The sequence below is a fragment of the Eulemur rufifrons genome, chromosome 12 (assembly GCF_041146395.1).
Source record: "Eulemur rufifrons isolate Redbay chromosome 12, OSU_ERuf_1, whole genome shotgun sequence".
Taxonomy (NCBI): domain Eukaryota; kingdom Metazoa; phylum Chordata; class Mammalia; order Primates; family Lemuridae; genus Eulemur; species Eulemur rufifrons.
Genome location: NC_090994.1, coordinates 8,323,442 through 8,343,965, shown reverse-complemented (window position 1 = coordinate 8,343,965; position 20,524 = coordinate 8,323,442). Strand labels below are relative to the sequence as shown.

General features: G+C 57.8%; 1 protein-coding gene across 1 annotated transcript in view; it reads right to left on the bottom strand.

The window, feature by feature from the left end:
* Positions 1-7,289: 7,289 nt before the first annotated feature.
* Positions 7,290-20,524, bottom strand: part of PEBP4 (phosphatidylethanolamine binding protein 4) — a 188,324-nt gene continuing 175,089 nt past the window's right edge. The window contains exons 5-7 of the mRNA XM_069485139.1: positions 20,257-20,302; positions 17,635-17,748; positions 7,290-7,551 (exon numbers count right to left, since the gene is read on the bottom strand). Of these exons, the coding sequence (XP_069341240.1) occupies positions 7,397-7,551; positions 17,635-17,748; positions 20,257-20,302 (315 nt within the window). The 3' untranslated portion in view covers positions 7,290-7,396. The remainder of the gene's footprint in view (positions 7,552-17,634; positions 17,749-20,256; positions 20,303-20,524) is intronic.

Genomic DNA, 20,524 nt, shown 5'->3' with positions numbered 1-20,524 from the left:
AAAAAAAAAATTGCACCCAAGTACACTAGGGCAAGTCAGGTCTCTGAAGGCAAAGTCACCTGCAACTTGGCCCCTTGACCCTAGCGGCATCAGCCCATCTTCCCCTGGGTGGGCTTTTGCCACTCCGCCCCTCCCGCCCAGAGATAAAATTCTGACAGTGCTTGAGGACAGGGTGGTGGTTTTCAGAGGCTGCCTCTGGGGAGAGGCCGCAGTGGATCGGGGAAGTGCTACAGCTGTGGGTCCCCAGCCCCAAATCTCAGAGTCGCACTCCCCTCTCTGGCAAACTTTCTCTCTCTCTCTGGAGCGGCAGGAGAGCTTCTTCTAGACCCCAAACGAAAGAAAAAGTCGAAAGAAAAAGTTGCCACAATGGAAACTCGAACTAATCCTCCCCTCTTGCCCCACTTCCCTCCCGCAGTCACACTTCCGGCGGCCGCCACAGGGTATTTCGGGTTCGAAAACAAAGCGTCAGATCTATTTGAGCAACTTTTGTTCCATCGGAGTAGAAGCCCAGGGGCCTGTGGCCGCCCTGGGCTCGGCCACTTCCCCAGGGAACTGACGCGTTTCCCCTTCTCTGCCAAGGTCCAATTTAGCAACTCAGACCGGCCACTTTTAGCTTCTCCTTTCCCTGGCCTGGCAGCGGGCGAGAGGCCAGAGGTAGGGCTGCCGGGGGATGGGTGCGTGTCTGGGTGCCTTCCTGGTGGACTTCAAGGGAAGGCCTGGTTCTCCTCTTCTGCCAGAACTTCCCCCTCACCTGCCCAAACTCCCCCAAGCCCCATCATGAAACTTCCACTGCCACCACCAAAACTCCGCTTGCTGTATCAGAGGACGGCAAAGTGAGAGTTGTGGTCAGGCTTTGTCTAGCCCTCAGTTTAATCCAAGCAGAGATGTGTCTCTCTGAGCATTGGTGTGCGTGCAGGTGCATGTATATGGAGATTGCATGTCGCACGCAAGCGCCGTATCTGCGTTTGCGGGGGCTGAACATGGCATGTGTACGCAGCTTACATGGATGTCTAGAAAGAGCTTGGCAGAGTCAATACCCTGGAGTGTCTAGCGGGTGCGTACACCATGTGATTCTGCGTGGGCTGCTGTATTTACAGTATGTGTGTGCAGGTTGCGTACAGTAGAGGTGTGTATAACTGTGTGTGTGGGCAGGGCCTGGCTTTCAGGGGGTGGGGAAGGACAACAGGTGATCTCTGGACAGTGGTGGCCGGTGTCCACGTGTGCAATTGCTGGGCTGTAGGTGCCCTGCATGCGTGGATGGGCTTGAGGGCAGGTTAGTGAACTGCAGGTGAGTCTGTGTACCTGCAGAGGCACCAGCTGGGGCCAGCAGCTCATGCACCTTTATTCCAGGCCTGAAGTCCCCTCCCCACCTCCCAGCTTGGGATGCCCCCTCCTCAGTTGTTAGCCAGTCTTCCTACCACTCTCTTCTGATGCCCAGCTCCTCACAGTCGCCCATGCTCTCTCCCACCGCACAGGGCGAGCTGCCAGAGGACAGGACCGTGACTCTGGGCTTCTTTTCCAGTGCCTTCCATTCTTAGCCTCCACAAATCCTGGAGAAGGCCTGACTCGCTTCACAGCCACAGCATGTGTGTGATGTATTGGCTTCTTTACGTGACTTGAACGTGCACGTCCAGCTCTGCCGGCATGTGGGTGGGCCCTGGGGTGGCGGGGGAGGGTGTTTGGACTCCCAGGGCAGAGCCCACGGCCCAGGCCCTAAGGGAAGCACACCCAGCCTGTTCTCCTGCTTTTACCAGGAGGCTGGGAAGCTGAGCTAGAGCTGGGGGCCCTGCTGCCCCCACCGTGACAGGTTCGGGCTCTTTCCTTCTAAGCCTCTACTCCCCGCCCACTGTCCTATGCCAGGGGGGCGGAGTCCAGCTCATGAGGGGAAAAGGGGGTGCTTGTGTGTCCTGCTCTCTGTCCCTGAGTGCAGACACAGGGCCTGCGGGCTCCTCCACCCCCCTGCACGAGGTGCTGAGGGTCCCTGCATGGGCTTCCTCCGGCCTGGACCTGGGGCTGAGCTGGCTGCTGCTTCGGGGAAATCCCAGCGTCCTCAGCTCCCACGACCATAAACTCCTCTTCAACCGGGGCCTCCCGCTAACAAGGGTTTTCTGGCTCTGTAGTTGAACGCACTTGGCTCTTCGTTCTTAATTCCGAGAATGCTCATTCTACCCCGTGCTGGCGGCTTCCACTCACTCCCAGCCACAGGGACAGTGGTGGCAGCTTTCTTTACCACTCCCAAGATACCCATATAGAATCATAGGACATTCTGCTGGAGGGGGCCTCAGAGAACACCCATCCCAAACTATTTTTATAGATGAGGAAACTGAGGCCCAGAGAGGGTGGCTGACTTTCCCAGGCTTGCACAGCGGAAACTGGAGCTGGTATGAGATTCAGATCTCCACTCCCAGTCTGTGGTTCTTTTCAGACCAGACTGTCATACTTTTCTATTTCCTTCTCTTTCTGCCTCTTACCTTTCTTTTACTATTGAAACATTTCCTTTTTTCCCCCTTAAAATATTCTTTATGGCCGGGCGCGGTGGCTCAGGCCTGTAATCCTAGCACTCTGGGAGGCCGAGGTGGGCGGATCGTTTGAGCTCAGGAGTTCGAGACCAGCCTGAGCAAGAGCGAGACCCCATCTCTACTAAAAATAGAAAGAAATTATATGGACAGCTAAAAATATATATAGAAAAAATTAGCCGGGCATGGTGGTGCATGCCTGTAGTCCCAGCTACTCGGGAGGCTGAGACAGGAGGATCGCTTGAGCTCAGGAGTTTGAGGTTGCTGTGAGCTAGGCTAACGCCACGGCACTCACTCTAGCCTGGGCAACAGAGTGAGACTCTGTCTCAAAAAAAAAAAAAAAAAAATATTCTTTATGTGTCAAGCAGGACGACTCATATCTGGGGGCACCTGGAGCTGAAATAGATCCCTGTCCTGGCAGGGTTTCCTTGGTCCTTTCAGAAGCCTTCCCCCTTCCTGTCCTTCAGCCCCTAAGTCACCTGGGGACCTGTCCTCCCTCCCCCTGAACCATCCTCCTCTGCGCCTGTCCTCCTTCCCAGTGCTGAGGAGCAGGCAGGCAGAAACCCCTCGAGGAATCGGCTTTCTCTAACCTTAGTTTCCTGGTCTCTAAAATGGAGAGAAAGTCTCAGAAGGGAAAATATGGTCATATTTGTGTGTGTGTGTGTGTGTGTGTGCGCGCGCACGCATCTCACGTGTCTCTCAGCAGCTCCTGGGGGTAAATGGAAAAGTTAATTAGCACCAAGATGAAAGGTGTTCTGGGATAATTGCAGGTAATATCAGGACAGCTGGGAGGGTGGTGTGAGAGGCCCCTAGAAGTCCGGGGGGAGGGTGGCAGCCCCCAGCCCCACTCCTGCAAAGCCCATCAGACACCTGGGGAGGCTGGGGGAGGGCGTGTTCTGACTGAAGGGTCTTTGTCTTTACAGGGAAATGCTTGTTAGTTGCTAAGGAACTGGGTTGTCTCTCCTGATCCAAGCCTCCCAATGTTTTGCTTAGCTTGGGAGGGGGATGCTGGGCTGAGGCTTGAGGCTCCCTTGGCAGTTGGTCCTTTCCCTGGGGCTGCCGAGCCTCTGATGGGTCTCTTGGGAAGGACTCCCTTCTGGGAGAGCCGGTTCCTTCCCATTACCCCGAGCCTCACTGCTTGCCAAGGCGAGGCGAACAGGTGAGGTGGAGGCAGGGAAGCAGAGGAAGATGCACATTTACAGAACAGCCTGCACGCCGGCAGTGTGCCTTCCCCGCTATCTCATTTAACCACTGCCGCACAGCTTTGGAGGAAGGCACCCACTTCCATTATATTGGTCTTTGCAGTTGAAGCACAAGTTCGAAACAGTTGCTGACGTCACGGGGCTATCAAGTGGTAGAAATTCTATGTGAATTTAGGTCAGCTCAGTAAGAAAACTTGTACTTTTATTAATTTTTAAGAGACAGGGTCTTGCTCTGTCACCCAGGCTGGAGTGCAGTGGTGTGATCATAGTTCATTGCAGCCTTGAATTCTTGGACGCAAGCGACACTCCTGCCTTGGCCTCCTGGGTAGCTGGGACTACAGGCATGCGCCACCATATCCTACTAATTTTTCTTGATTTTGTAGAGCTGGGGTCTCACTATGTTGCCCAGGCTGGCCTTGAACTCCTGGCCTCAAGCGATCCTCTTGCCTTAGCCTCCCAAAGTGCTGAGATTACAGGCATGAGCCACCGCACTCAGCCTAGAAAACTTGTGCTTTTAAAACTATACCATGTAATGTATAAAGTAGGCTTTCTTCCTATCCCATGGCTACTCAACCCTAATGGCTCAACCCTACTCAATCCATGGCTACTCAATCCTCCTCACCTAGTCTTCCTAGTGGCTTTCCCTCCTTTTCTAACCTCTCTTCCTTACCTAAGAGAAGTCATCACACAGGCATGGTGGGGAGGGAGGGGTGATTCAATGGATTGAGGGTGGCAAACTGTTGGGGCAGTGGCCTTGGGCAGGTGGGAAGGGTTGGTAATGGCCTTGGGCTGGGCCAGGCTCTTGCCTTGACTATTCAGGAGCCCTGGCCCTCCCCACAAAGCACACTTGGTCCAGGATGGCTTAATCCAGGGGAAGAGAAGACACCTGGGCATGATTACCCTTAAATGCTTCTGGAACTTCCAGCCTTCCCTCTTTCGCCCACTCCAGCTCCTGAATACATAGAAGATCTGCCTTTATTTTAGATACTCCAGAGAGTAACATTAAGAGTATTGTTTACCTCTAAATGCTATGCACGAGAAGGCTGGAGTTAACACTTGATTCCACCATCTCTAGTTATGGAACAGGGAGGAGGTTCTTTGACTTGAGGGAATCTCAGTTTCCTCATCTGCACAATGAGAATAGCTCCTACGTTGTTAGGTTGTCGTGACAATCAAATGAGAGAACATGTACGGAGGCCCCAGAAGGCCGTGAAGCAGTGTGGACGTGCATTAAATGAGATACCACATGGCAAGCATTTGGCACACTGCCTAGCATACAAGAAGTGCTCAGTAAATGGCATCTGCATAGGACGATGCTGATAATAATGTCAGTTCTCTTTATCCTCCTTTATAGTTTTCGTGGCTTCTTCATTAGAGATCGAAAAGCAATTGAAATGTCCATGTTGTTTCTCCCTGGACGAGGCAGAGCAAAGGGAAGGGAGGAGAGGCCCAAAGAGTTCTGCAGGCAGAAAGGTGAGTCAAGGCTGGATTTTTCCCCGAGGTCCCCTCGGCCTCCAGGTTTCCCCTCTCTGCCACTGGGACCTCCTTCTCTGTGGTTTCCAGGGACCGTCTGGCAGGGCTGGCTTCTGCCTAGAGCCTGGGCCAGCTTTGTTCTTTTTTCACGTTTTGGGGCCAGGAGGGTGGGGGTCTCTCCGGCAGCTGAACTGAAAGCCCAAAACACCAGGTCCAAAGAAAGGAGGGTGGTGGGGGAAGGAAAGCATGCAAGCCGATAATTTCCTCGAAGGATAAACATCCGATTTTTTTTCCTCACCCAAAATAAACATGCTCGCCACAAGGAATTAAAAGCAGAAGAGGGGAGGATGTGTCCCGATTTGGGGCTGCTCTAGGAAGCTGACCGTCTATTTATCCTGGCCCTGGGCACTAACCGGAGCTGCCAATTACACTCCGGCCCGGTGCGGTGGGGACTGCGGGGAGAAGGTCCCAGGGAGCAGGGGACCAGAGGGCCCTCTGAGACTGCCTTCTGTGCCACTGCAAACGGGCACTTCCTTTTGCTTCTCACTCCAGGGCTGCTTGCAGGCTTGCTGGTGGGGTGGGAGGGAGTGGGGAGGCCCAGCAGTGCCCCCTGCCTGAGCTTCCTTTTGTCCTGGGCTGGCAGCAAATGCCCTTCTGGAACACAAGCATTTGGTGCCCACCACCTGGGCTAGGGGCTGAATCTCCCAGTGATGGGGGCATCTTCCCATCCCCCCCTTTGCAAACTCAATCTCCCACCCCATTGCGTTCTTCAGATCCCTGCCACCAACAAAAACTGTCCGGCTATTTAAAAGTGTGCCAAGGGGTCGGCCAGGGCCCCCTGCCTTTCAGCTCACGTGCGGCATGACCCTAAGAAGGTAATGACCCCCTGCCCAGCTGCGGCTGTTCCTTTCATCTGGGGATCTCAAAGCACTTTGCACACGTGAGTCACCAACGTTGCTGCACCCTCGCCAAGGCGAGGGGGTTATTAACCCTTGGAGGGAAACTGAGCTGAAGGGGGCATGGGGGGCTCTGAGGAGCCGGGGTGTAGTCTGTGAATGACACTGTAGCAGAGAGGGGTCTCCAGGGGGTCCTTGGGTGGGAAAGCCAAGAGGCCCTCACAGGAAGTCCAGGGAAGTTGGATGCAAAAATCCTTTCCTTGCTGATACCAAGGAATCTCTTTGTAGCTTTCTAAAAGCACACACCTGATTATGTCCCTCCAATCTATTGATCATCCAATGATTTCCCACTGCTTTTGCAATACAACCCAAACCTTTGTTACGGTGACAAAGACTGGCCTGGCCTTTGCCCACCTGTCCACCCGTTCCCTCCCTGGCACACTTCGCTGCAGCCACCCTGCTGGGCTTTCATTTCTGAGAGGATGCCACACATGGCCCTGCCAGCCACAGCAGCTTGGAGGAGTTGTGGAATGTTCTGTATCCCTGTCTCCACTCACTAGCTAACCTCCACCCTGCTCTTCAGCCCTGAAGGTAAAGACCACTTCCTCCCGGGGGGCCCCGCCCCGGCCTCCATCCCTCCCTCTCCATCAGCAGTCGGTCCCCTTTGCCCTCATGGCACTCGTCTCAATTCGCTGTGATTTGCTTATGGCTTTCGACGGACATTTCCCTCCCCTGCTGCACTGGGAGATCCACGGGGCAGGTACCAGACCGTGTTTGTCCTGTCCTCCTCTTCCTCACCCACCCATGCGACCCCAGCGCCTGGCAGAAGGTCAGGCACACGGCAGGTGCCAACGATATTTGTTGAATGAAAGGTGCTGAATGTCGGAGCTGGAAAGGCCCGTGACAATACAACCACCGCCCTCTCCCGCTTCTTCCTGCCTTAGTGTCACAGCTGAGGAGGCACAACTTCAGAGGGGCTAAGCGATGTGATAGTAGAGGGGCTAAGCGACTTAGTGACAGCTCGGGCCTAGGGATCCCCACCTCCTTCCCGGCCACCCAGCCCACCACCCTCCCCCACCCACGTGCACTGACGGGGAAGCCCTGGCCCCAGTGCCAGACATTGGTCCGTTTCCTCTTGCTGGTTTTCAAAGGAATACAGGTTAGGAAGCAAAACACCAAGCCCTGGATGGTTTCCTTTTTAATCTGGAAGAGAAGGGGTTCTATACCCAGCGGGGCTTGCGTCCCCAGACCCTCGGTGGCAGGCAGTGGACACGTGCCTGGGAGGTGGGGCTCGCGGTCCAGCAGGCAGTTATCTCTGTTTGGATCTCTTCCTGGACTCCCTGTCCCTGCCTCCCGGAGCTCGGAGGGGCTGTGAGTCCTCGTAGCTCTGGGTCATGAACTGGGTGCTTGCTTCAGGTTTGCCCAGACGGAAGTGGGTCAGAAATTTGTCCATATTCCAAGAACCTGGAAGGATGAACAGACCACAGGGAGTGGTGAGAGAGAGCCGTGGACTTGCGAGGGGGCAGGGGCCGGAGAGGGAGGCTGGCTCCGCGGGCGTGGAGACAGCAGGTGACACCCTCAGCACCCCCCTCACTGCTGTGGGGACACAGTGCCTGGGGGCACCTCTGGCTTCTGCTGCAGCGGCAGCCCCCGGATGTCAGCAGAGCCCCTGAGCAGTGGCAGAGTTGCCTGCTCCCCAGAGGACAATGGGGACCGAGAGCCCAGACCAGTGAAGGATGCCTTGGGTGTCCTTCCCCATTCCCTGCACTTAGAGTACCTCTGCCTTCTCACTCACGCAGAAAGGAAGCTCCCAGTCAGGTGGGCTGCCCCTTCCTCCCCGCCCCCACCCCATGACTGAGGCTTCAGTGCTTGTTTCCTCACGCCTGGTCACCCCCGCTGCTGGGGCCAGGCCTGGCTGTTCTCTGTGCTGCTCTCTCAGTCTTCTCCCCCAACCCCAACCACCACCCCTCCTGGCTCCTTCCCTGTGGCGCAGGTGGAGGTGCAGCCCTGGGTGCTGGCGGGCAGCTGGGGTCTGGAGAAGCCCGTCAGCGCCCAGGCTGGAGGGCTTCCTCCTAGGGGGAGAAGGCACAGGTGTGCTGGGGGAGGCCACCTCTTCTGGGGCAAGTGTGAACAGGCCTCATGGCAGGGCAAGGAGGGCACAGCCCAGGGCCTGAGGAGAGGCCGAGGGAAGTGGTCAGAGGCATATTCCCACGCTCCTGTTTCCCAAACCCTGGGCCTCAGGCACCCTGGGAAGATGGCTGCCAGGAAAAGGCAGGACGTCCCGTTAAATTTGAGTTTCAGATAAACAACAAATAGTTCGTTGGGTAAGTGCGTCCCACATAGCGCATACAGCATACTTACATTAAAATGTTTTTGTTGTTTATTGGAATTCAAATTTATTTTTTAATTTTTTTGTTTTGTTTGCTTGTTTTGAGACAGGTTCTCGCTCTGTCACCCAGGCTAGAGGGCAGTGGTGTGATCATAGCTCACTGTAACACTGAATTCTTATGCTCAAGCCATCTTCCTGCCTCGGCCTCCCTCCTGAGCAGCTGCGACTACAGCTGCACACAGCCATGCCCAGCTAATTTGTTAATTTTTAAATTTTGTTTTGTAGAGATGGGGTCTTGCTGTGTTGCCTAGGTTGGTCTTGAATTCCTGGCCTCAAGCGATCCTCTTGCCTCGGCCTCCCAAAGTGCTGGGATTACAGGTGTGAGCCACTGTTCCTGGCCTGGAATTCAAATTTAACTAGACATCCTGCATTTTTTTTGTTGTTGTTGTTCTATTTTTTTTTTTTTGCTAAATCCAGCAACCTTCCCTGGGTGGAGAGAGTGCCTGGGGAAGAGCCTGCCCAGAGCAGAGCTAGGCAGTGGCCACGGTGCCCTGGATGCCAACAGAGACCAGTCAGTCATCTCCGATACCCAGTCAGAAAAGGGCAAGGGGCTGGTCACCTAGAGTTCCTCTCAGCGCCTCCCCGGGGACTCCCAGACCACCCGCCCACCCACCTGTCATCCTCCTCCTGCACTTGCCACCCTTTTCCTGACAATGAACACGGCAAGCCCACTGGGTGTTTCTCCCTCCCAGGGGCTGTGGGCATTTCAAAGACATCCTCAAGGAGAGAACAATTTTTAATCCAAAAACCAAAACCACAGTAACAATAATGCAAAAATAATAATATTCACGATAGCAACAGCAACACCCATGACAGTGCTCCTGCGTGCCAGGCGCTGTTCTAGGAGCGTGTTCTACACGTGTTCTACACACGTTAACTCCCTCTATCCTCCCTCCACTCCCGGCAACGGGGAACCGTTACTGTCCCCAGCTCACAGACGGGATGGCAGAGGCACAGGGGGCAGGGTGGGTTCCCTCAAGTCCTGTCTGACTCAGAGACTGCAGGCCCGACTGTGCCTCGCAGGGCTGCAAGAGACGGAGTTCCAGGAGTTCTCGTGCAGAAAGGGTGGCCTGTTGGATGGTGTCCTGGCGGCAGTGGGTCCCACTGGGAGGCTTTGTGTCCTTTCAGAGGCACCGTACCTGGCTGGAGCCTCTGCACCCTGGGGGCCTGGCTGGCTGGAAAGGAACTAGGGTATCAGGAGCCTGGGAAAGTGTGTGTGCGCATGTGTATATGTGTGCGCGTGAGTGTGCACATGTGTGTATGCGTGTGTGTGTGTGTGCGTGCACATGCCAGGAAAAGGGCTCATGGGTGAATTGGTGTGTGGCAGGCACGGGGACAAGGGGGCCTTCCCCACCGAGTGGGGCAGGAAGGAACCTGGTGGCAAGGAGGGAATTGAAACCTGTCACGGGACCAGGGCGAGCTGGCGGAAAGAAATCCCCTGTGCCCTGAGAGACCTGCGCTAAGCCCCTGAGTTTACAGTGTCCCGGGGGCCTCATGGCCCCTTCCTGGTGCCATTTCCAACAGCCCTGTGGTTCTCGGGCTCCTCAGGCAGCTCCTGAAACCCAGCACCGTGCCGGCCGGCCTCCCGCCACCTCCTCTGCTGGCTCGGCAGTGACCCCTTACACCCCCTGCTTCCTGCCGCAGAGGGCAGGAGGAACTGACCCCGTGCAAGTTCTAGAAGGAAGAGGGGTGAGTCAGGCCCTCAGGGGTGTGTGGGGAGAGATGGGGAGCTGGGAGGCTGTGGCTTCTGTGGTCATGGCTTGGAGGAAAGCCCCTTCCTGTATGGCACTGCTCTGTCCCCGAGCTGCAGAGTCCGCTGCCATGCAGGAAGAGGGCGGTGCTGCTGTCTGTGTTCCAGCTGCTACACTTGTACCCTGGACCCACCCAGGCTGGGCTCTTCCTGGGACGAGGGCAGGGACGGTATGCACACTTCAGAGGCCTGTGGTGGGAGGCCTCGGCTGCAGGGAGAGGAGGAGGAAGCTGTCTGCTGTGTCCCCTGGCTGCCTGGCTGGGGCTCTGAGGCCTGGTCTCAGGGCGGGGCCGGCCCTTCGATGTGCAGGTTGGTCCCTGCACAACCCTAGGGGGCGCCGTTCCCATCCTGCACAACCAGACAGCGGCGCTGCCTACGGGCCATTCTCCCACTAACTGCTCAGTGCTGATGAGGAACTGGTGAGATGAGAGATGTCAGGTGTCAGAGATGTGCCAGGCAGGGCCAGGGAGAGGCAGGTGACCTTATCTGAAGCTGTCAGGGGTTCTGAGCCACACCCTCTACCTGACCTCCTACTAGACACGAGGGGGGATGAATGTCCCCTGTCTTCAGCAGCTGGGAAAGGGGCTCCCCTCAGAGCTTCAGTCCCAGGGACTGGAGGACAGAAGGAGTGTTTGGGAATGGCCCTGGGGCAGGTCTTGAGAGTCACCCTGTCCACCCCTAGCTTCCCAATTCTGTGGGGCTGGCTTTCTGTCACTCGGCATGGTTTACCACTTGCCACTGGACAGCTCCACTGGGCCGTGAGGGCTACACAGGCGGCCAAGAGACTGCGAGAGTGATGCTGCCCCTCACATTGTCCCTGGTCCCCGTGCACGACTCGGGAGGACAGGGTGGACAGCTCCTAGCTGGAACGTGCAAGCTCCGAGCTCAGACCCCCATTCAGGCCCCTTAACACCTCCTGGGGCCTCTGCCAGGCATGCGGGGGCCGCCTTATTCTGTCTCCTGCCCGCAGCGAGTTTCTAATATAACACAATTAACACTGGACTAATAACAAACAGGCCTTCCGCAAGCAGCACGACTTCGCAGTCTGGGTCCCTGGAAGACAGGCCCTGCCCACAGCGACACCCCCGATTCCCTTCAGCAGGCCCACTCTTAAGACTTCCCAACAGGACAGGACAGCGCTTCCTGGGTGACCCTGCTCCTGCCAAGGGACGTTGCCCACCTGACCTGTCGCTTGGTCCTCAGTGGGCCCTGAAGTGTTTCCCTCTCAGCCTGGGAAGTGGCGGAGGGACGCTGAGCGAGGGGACACCCAGCTCCTTTCTCCTCCTGGTCCCCACTCAGGAGTCCCTGAGGTCGGCCTCCTTCCCTGGGGCAGTCTCTGCAAGGACAGGACACCCCCTTGAACGGCCCTGTCCCCCCTGGGCAGGTGACCTGCATCTCACCAGGGCGACCACCTTCTTCTCTGGCCTTGCTCTACTCTACTCTCCCCTTGGGCAGGGGCACTGCTGCCTCTTGTCAGGGAACGGTGGCCCTGAAGAAAACACAAAAATTCCACCCGGCCTAATAACCGCCCCACGGAGGGCCGGCTGAGGCCTGCAATTTGTCTGGTCCGCGCAGGGCTGGCGGCATTGATAGAAGCGCTGATGCCTTTCTGCCAAGATTAATGATGTCCTGGTGGTGGTAGGCGGGAGGCCTTAGCCTTTTATTTTTTGTGCCATTAAATGATATCCAGAGACTTCCACTCAGGAGCTGAAAAGCCCTGGTTCCATCACATCCAATTACGCCTGGAGGATATGTGCTGAGTGGCTGATCCCGCTGGCTCCGGAGGCTTTGGGGCAGTGGGGACCACTCTGGCTTCGGTGGGAGTCAGAGGGGCCGGGGAGTTCCGGGTGGTGAGGGTTCCCTGTTTGCCCAGAGGACTGGCACGTGGAAGCTGGTTCCAATCACCCAGCCAGAGCCCACCCCCCCAGGGCCCTTCGTCCCTCCTGCGGCTGGGGGTGGGGGCGGGAAGGGGGCGAGAGGAGGGGGGACTCCAAGCTGCCCACTTAGCTCCCAGTTATCAACTCCAATATGTGGGGGCGGGGATGGGTGGCCGGAGTTCTGGGCGGAATTGGGGATTATCTTCAGTTTCTCTGTGATCTGCTCACTATTGCTCGGGACGGCTCATGTCTGGTGGGACGGGGACATGCCTCTGGAACAGGTCTGCCCGGAGCCCGTGGAGTTTCCTGGCAGCTCCTCACCTGGGCCCAGGTGCCCGTGTGCGAGTTGCCCAGGATACCCCTGCTGGGCGGCCGCCAGGTCCCCAGCTTCCCCCACTAGGCTGGGGGTGGGGGGCGCCCTGCCAGGCAGCAGAGAACCTCCCGCCGCCAGCCCACACAGGGCCAGGTGAACCGCCGTGGGAGGTCAGGGGTGGGCTGTGTGTGTTTGTGTCTGTCTGGGCCTCGCGCTGGCAGGAGGCAGTCTGAGGGCGGGGGGCCGGCCTCAGGCAGGGCCCCCTTTCCTTCCAGGCCTCTTCCCTCCACACTTCCTGAGGCCACGCGCGCCCCCTCACTGCCACCAGGCCCGGTGGATTTCCTCGAGGTCCTTCCAGCCTTCCCTCCGTGGCGGTGCCGCCTCCTGCCAGCGCAGCCCTGCTGTCTCCTTGCCCTTTGTCTCTCTCGCCCACGGAGCCCTGCAGGCCTCAGAAGCCACAAGCAAGACTTAAGCCCCACTGTGTGGCAAGTCCCTGCCCGTCTCTCCTCTCTGACCCCTGTGGGCGGGTGGCTCCTGTGGTACTGGGGAGTGGCTAATGGCTGCCTGGCCTAGAACCCCCCCAGGAGGACCCTTCCCTGTCCCTCCCTTCCCGTTTTGCGACAGGCGAGCTTTCCCTCTGAAGGCCCTCGGGCCACCCCTGTGAAGTGGTGACCAGAGCCTCTCTCACCCGTTAGTTCCAGGCACTGTGGCACCATCCTGGGGTCATGGCCTTGGAGTGGCTTCTGGAGCAAGTGCCCGCGTGTCCTCTCTCGGAGCGGAGAGGGGATTTCCCTGGCTTGCTCGCAAGAGGAGCGTGAGGCCGGCTTGTGACACGTCTGGGCCAGGTGGCTGAGCTGTGGCGTGGCGCAGACCATCGCTCCAGGAGGCTCAGCCACAGCCTTCAACAGGGAAGGGGGAGTGGCGGCTGCTGCCAGCCAAGAAGGCCCAGGACAGCGGGATGCAACTGCTCCCTGTCTGTCCCTGCACCAGCCGAGAGTCTCGTGGTCCAGGCCGGGAGAGAGGACATGTGGGCAGGGTGGTGACAGGTGCCATGAGCCCTTCCAGGGAAGTCAGAAGAAAGCTGATTGGTTATTAACCGTGGACCCTTGATCAAACATGCCACTCACTGTTCTGGGCCTCAGTTTCCTCATTTGCCCTGGGGGTGGTGATGGCTGCTGTCCCACCCACCTGGCAGGGCCAGCAAGGTGAAGGTGGGGGGAGACGCCCCACCTGCCCTGCTGGGACAGGGAGGACGCGGATGCAGAGATTGTCACTGCGGCACGGAGCTCACATAGGAGGCTGCCTTTTCAGGTGCTGGGGGGAGCTGACGTGTGCTTGTGACCGAGGGGGTGTGAGAACGTGCAGACCCCCGTGTGTGAATGGCTGTGGCTGTGCATACGTGGGTGTGTCCCCCACACAGACACGCACTGACTGAAAGCCCACAGTGGGCCGGCGCAGGGACGGGTGAGAAAAGAGGAAGAAGACGGAGGTGAGCGCTTCTCTCGAAGGATCTATAGTCTCATGGCGGAGGGAGGCCCAGTGTGAGTGGGAAATGACTGAGTGACAGGAAAGAGATCAAAGCAGACATCTGGGGCTTGCAGCAAGTGCGACGTTGGGTGGGCAGGGGGAGACGGCAGGGATGCTGCCGGAGAGGGCCTGGCCGAGCGGAGACGCCCGTGGGGTGTTCTGGAGACTGTGGTGGGGGAAGGACCCCGACAAGTGCACAGAGGGGGGTGAGGCATGGCAGGTCTGGGGAGGGGAGGACAGGGTGGCCAGGAGCTCAGAGGCGTTCTGGCAGCCTGGGGTATGGCAGGGCGTGCGGCATGAGGTGTGAATGACATCTGCTGGTGACGGCCTCTTCAGACATATCCCCACGGTGGCATTCAGTGTGTTGGTCCCAAATCATGGGTGAGCCACGAGGCCAGATCCTGGGCTTTGGGTGTGGGGTGGGGGTGGGGGTTGGTGCTGGCAGGGGGCTGTGAACACGGAATCAGAGGGTGGCAGTCCAGTGTATCACAGGCCTGAGTGAATGCATGCTCCAAATTTAAGAAGGCAAACTGTGACCTTTGGGACAAATGTTGGTGACACTGGGCCGGCCCTTATCAGAGGCACCAGTTCAGGCTCTTTTGGCTTCCGGGGTGTCTCCTGCCTCTCCTCCACCGGGGACCTGGTTATGTGTGAGCTGTCTGAATATTTCCCCGACTCTCTCTGTGAGCTCCACCAGGGTGACACCACGAATCCATGAAAGTAGGGACACCGAGCTGTGGCTCACTTCTGTTCAGCCGCCTGTCTGCTACAGAAGCTCCTCTACCTGGCTCCTGCAGGCTGACCTCTCCCCTCCAATCTCTAGAAGCTGTTGCTGCCTGTTTCCCCCGGGGACATAAGCGGCTGGTTACACCACACCCCCGCATGACACCCCGTCCCTCCATGAATCCTTTCCCACGGAGAGAAAACTAGACCAAGGCAAGTCCCGGGGCCTGTGTTCATTGGCAGCCCCTGTGCCCCGGCCTCTTGAGCGTCAGTCCAGCCTGGGGCTGCATGAGTCCCCAAGCACTGTCCAGGTGCTTCAGAGAACGCCAGGCCCTTGGTGTTATGACATTGTACGAGGGGCTGCCAGTTCTGCTTTCGCAATGGCCCCTGGGTTTGGCCCCACCAGGCCGGGCCCCGCTGCCCCACATCTGGGGGCCTCTGGTGGCCCTCTGTCTTCTTGCTCTGGTCAGCTCTGCCCACGCTACAGTTAGTCCTCTCTAAAGAGTGACTTTCGTGTGCTACTTCTCTGGTGAACGACCTCTGATGGCTCCCCACAGTCAACCCACCAAAGCCGCTCCTGTGCCAGGCTTTCCAGAACCTTCACAGCCTTCCTGTTTTCTCCTCTCCTCCCCATTTGCTGACTTAAAAGAGAAATAAATCTGTTCATCTGTGGTTTCCCCAACCCAGAGCTCCCTCCTCCGAACTCAAGGATTCAAATCTCCTCCCCCGGGGCCCAGCCTGTGCCCCACCTCCGCCACCGCCCTGTGGGCCACAGAGAGCTGTAGGTCCTCTAGAGCCAACCTCTCATTTTCTAGATGAGGAAACTGAGGCCCAGAGAGGTTAACTGATTTGCCCCAAAGTCATATCACTAGCTAGAGAGTGGAAGTCAAGGTTTCCTCACGCTGCAATCAAACGCCTTCCCCGCCTCCCCGGCTGAAGAGGGTGTGCTGTCCTGGAGGCAGGGGGATGCTAGCAATGGAAGAGATCTGTCCCTGAGTCCGTGTGACAATCTCCAGTTGTTCTTGGGGTCAGACTCACACAATTACGTGTGTAATGACAAGCCACTCTGTGCTGCTCTTTAATCAGTTCCGAAGTAGACTGGAAGCCCCTTGAGGGCAGGGAAAACCCGGTGCCCTCTCCGAAGCTCCTAGCACAGTGCTAGCGTGCGGAAGGCATCATACGGCGGATCAGGTACCTTGGCCAAAGCCTTCATCCGGAGGGATCATTTTCCTGCCTTTGTTTCTGGCAGCAAACACAATGGCACAGGAGCCAGAGGGACTCTGCCAGCTGCAGGTCCCGTGTCTAAGTTTTCCCGCGTCTAAGTTTTCCCGCATGAAGGGTGCATTGTAGCGGGTGGGGGAGGGCACAGGAATTGTGGTTTTCGCAAAGATCCAAAGGGATAAACCCCGGGTTCCAGGCCCAATAGGATTCCAGCTTCCTTGCCAGCGTCTTGGGAGGGCGGGTCAGCCCTTTGCTGGTCACTTGGGCCACTGTGTTTTCTGGGGGTTCGGCTACAGTCTAGCCTTAGGAGCCCTGGCGTGCAGAGTTGGAAGTGCCTTTGGTGTACACGCCTCCTTCCCTCCCTTGCCCTTTTGCTGTGCTTGGTGTCCCCTGGTGCTCTGTCCTTCCCCTCCATCCTGCCCTCAGCAGGCACCTGCCCGTGTGGGAGGCTCCTGCCCAGAGCACTGGCATTGTGGCCCTGAAGCCTACTGGTGGGCCTGGGAATCCCACGGGACAGGGAACGTTGTGGGCTGAGATGCTGCCATCTTTGGCACCACCGGCCCGGCTTCCTGACATCTTTGGTGAGATTGGTACCCAGCGTGCCGGAGAAATTTTTCTTGGCCTGGGCAAGACACATTTCTTGTTTCCTTTTCTCTTGTATCCGAACTTAAAAGTGTGTCTTTGGCAAAGCCGTTTAAACGGATCTACAAATTAGCAAGGTGCCGGGGGCACCTGGGGAGGGGTCACCGGCGGAAAGGTGGCAGTGGCCCCGCTCCCACGGTGGCCCAGAGCCCTGTGATTGGCGGCTCCTGCTCGGCACATCGCAGGGCTCCTTGGCTCAACCTGTGCCTTTCTGGGCTCCTCGCTCTCCTCCTCTGGGGCCTGGGGCATCAGGGCTGTAACAATACCCGCACCGGCTTCCCAGTGTGTGGGTGCTGGTCGGGTCACTGGGTGAGAGGAAATGGCTGACGACACCCACCCTCCCACTCAGCCTCCCGCCAGCCTGCGGGATGTGCTCTTTGCTCACTCGCGTTGGCATGGGCGCCTTCTACGTTACCTTCCTTGCCCTAACACTGGGGAGGTGACCGAGTGCACAGGGATCACTTTAGTTCCCGTTTTCCTGAAGAGAAATCTGAGGCTCAGACGGGGGTGGGGGCGTGGGGGGCGTGGCTCACACAGGGTCACCTGTGCTGTGTGGCAGTGGCCCTGGTGGCAGGAGGACCAAGGCCACACAGGCTGAGTTTGCCATTAGGAGGCCATGGAGAGTGGGTCTGCTGAGGAGGGCTGCTCAGAGAAGCCCGTGGGGGTGCGGCTGGGGGAGTCTGCCCCCCCACTGAGATGGCACCGGCAGCCCCAGCAATTAGCAACCAATGAAGCCAGATTGGCAGGGTGGCATTCCAGGGCCCTCTTGCCCAGATCAGCCTCAATTACAGGGTACGATTACCTGCGAGGTGTTCTGGGGTAGCTGCCTGCACATGCCATGCAAGGTTTCGGGGGTGCTTCTCTCCCTGGCTCCAGTCGCTCCCTTTGGGACCCTGCCTTATATCTAGATGGGCTAAAGGCATCACTTTGGTCTCGGGGGCTGACTTCTCGAGCGAGACCACATCTGACGCCCACATCTCCCTTAGGGCACTCGGTCCAGTTTGCTCCCAGGGGCCAGGTCCTGCCTTCCCATGAGTGCAGGAATCATCAGTCCCCCCCACTCCAGAGTCCCCCAGCTGTGGCATGAAGCACGGGCAGGCCTTACCTCGGGCCTTGGCTTCTTTCCGAGGGAGTGAGATGGCCCTTCCTTCCTGAAGGTAGACGAAGAACTGGTAGCGATGGAAGCCAGTGTCTGGTGGTGGGGAGGGAGGCTGGTACTCTGTGGGCAGAAAAAGGAGAAAGGTGGGCGCCATGTCCCACACCACCCAGGGTGGAGCTCTGTGCTGTCCCGCGGTCACTGCTGACACTCCTGGGGTCCCAGCTGCGGGCTTGCCCCATGCAAACCGTTGGATACCTTCAGCATCTTCGTTTAGGAAGTATGTATTTTGGGGGGTGAGCGTGGGGGTGGAGGTGGTCCCAGGGGAAACGCCCTGGGCTGGCTGGAAGGTCCTGGGCGCTGGCACAGCTCCCAGGCCTTTCTGGGCCTGTGGGTGTTGGTATTGTCCTGTTTTTGCTTTAGTCTGTCCTGCTGGATTTCCTGCCTCAAGAGAAACTCATCTTCCTCTGCGAGTGTGTTTGGCAGTGGATTCTTATTTATTTTTTCAGCATTTCCTTATGAACTCAATCCCCAAAGAAGCCAATTTCTTGGCTGCGTCTGGAGGATCTGGAAGTGGTTACGGGGGTGGGTGGGACGGGGTTCAAAGGTTTGATCATGGGAGCTGTAGGAGCTGGGCGCTCGGGGCACCGGGGAGAAGGCCCATGTCCCGCCCTTCCCTCCCGCTCCAGGATGCTGGCCTTTGCTGGGGGAGGGTGGGGGACACCTCTTATCCTTCCCCCCTGTCTATGCAGGAGAGGGGGGCGGCTGGCCCAGCCTGGGTCTTGCAGGTTGGGCCTCGTTCCAACAGTGCTTTGCCCCCTTCCCTCCCTCCACCTCCCTTTCCAAGGAGAGCCAGGCTGCAGGCAAGACTCTCCCTGCGGTGGGTGGGAAGCAGTGTTTGCAACGAGGATGCTGCTGGGAGCGGGTATTGGTGCCTTACGGCTGACTCCCCCTCCTCTCCTCTCCTGACCACTAAACAAAAGCTCGACTTGCTGCTTGGAGCTGTTGGAAGTGTCCTCATCATGCACTTCCGGCCACTGCGGCCCCCAGTGTGCCAACAGCCAGGGGAATTCCTGACTATTCATCTTTCCCTGAGTCTTGGATTGCAGATCAGATGTGTGTGTGTGTGTGTGTGTGTGTGCGCACGCGCGTGCGTGCACGCTCAGAGTGAGAACAGAGCAGGGTGTGCCGGGAGCCGTGTGAGTTCCTGTGGTTCAGGGTCTACACCCGGGGTAGATGTGTGCATGAGAAGAGCTGCTGTGTAAACGGCCCGACACTGTTTCGCAGGGTCTCTGTTGGTGTGTGTGTAAACGCGGGTAAATCGGTGTTTCTTCCCAAACGCTGCCAGCGCTGAGAAAGACGTCCCGGCATGGTGGGTGCCGGAGTCGCCCCGTGTGCTTGGGTGTGGGGGGCAGGTGTGACGGGCCAGCTTTCGGGGAGGCCGCCGGGTGTGTGGGCTGCCGAGTGCACCTGAGGGTGGGCATACTCCACGCTGCCAAAGCCTGGTGACCGCGGCTCTGTGCGGACACTTCTGACGTGAGGACTCACAGGTTCTGTGCAATCGGGAATCCGTCCTCAGGGGACAGGGGGACTGACCCCCTCGCTGGCGCTCTCCTGAAGACCCCCCCCCTTGGAAACCTCCAAAGGTAGAAACGTGAGGTCTGAGGAGGGGAAGGGGTTCCACGTGCTGAGCCCCCGTCCCGGGCCAAGCCCTGGGCTACCCACCTCCACATACGATGTCTCTTTCATCCTCCCCATAACTCGCTAAGGTGGGTGTGATCTCCATGTTTTGGATGAGGAAACTGAGGCTCTGAGGGGTTAAGCCAGGCCGACAGGAGGTGTTTGTGCTGGGATTCGAACCCAGGCCTCTCTGTGCCCAAGCCCATGCTGTCTCGCCAGACTGTGAGGCCGGGTTTGGTGTCTAGGCCTTTGCCAGGGGCCAGCTCAGCATCTGAGAATCCCCTTTAGTAGAGTCGAGGGCATATTTGGGGGAGGGGAGCTGGGGGGAGGGGAGCTGGGGGGAGGATGGGGCAGGAAGAGGTTGCGAGCTTTCCAGGCAGACAGACCCTGCATTGTGATGCCGGCTCCACCCCTCACCAGCCAGCTGTGTGACAGGTGCAGGTTGGTCTATCTATGCCTCACTTTCGTTCTCTTTAAAATGGAGACATTGATGACAGTGACCTTAAGAGGCAGTTGAGATGAAATCAGGGTGTACAAGGAAACTCCTGGGTTGGGTTTGCACATTGTGAAGCAGTAATATGCAGTTATATTGTCAAGATTTTTTTTTTTTTTTGGAGACAGGGTCTAGTTCTGTCACCAAGGCTGGGGTGCAGTGGTGTGACAGTAGCTCACTGCAGCCTCAAACTCACGGGCTCAAGTGATCCACCTGCCTCAGCCTCCCGAGTAGCTGGGAGGGACTACAGGTGTGCCATGACACCCAGCTATTTTTTAGGCTTTCTTGTAGAGACGGGGTCTGGCTGTGTTGCCCAGGTTGGTCTCTAACTCTCTGGGCTCAAGCCATCCTCCCGCCTCGGCCTCCCAAAGTCCTGGGATTACAGGCGTGAGCCACCGCACCAGCCTGCATTCAAGATTCTTGGGGTTGTCACCGATGCCCTGGAGGGTCTTACTCACCTGTTAACTCCTTGCCCTGAATGTTCCCTCTCCTCATGTCACAGCCCTGAAATAAGAGACAGACAGGGCTGTGGGTTACTCCTGGGCACACTTCAGTCCTGCTGAGGGGGTGGGATGGAAGGGGGGGGGGATGTATGGCTGCTCCTGGGGGATGGGGCTGTGGCGTTTTGGAATGGGTACCTCAGGGGGTCCAGGGAGAGGGGACACACAGGGATGTTGCTGAGGGTGGCCTGGAGGTGAGGACGGACCATGCAACCTCTGGGCAGTC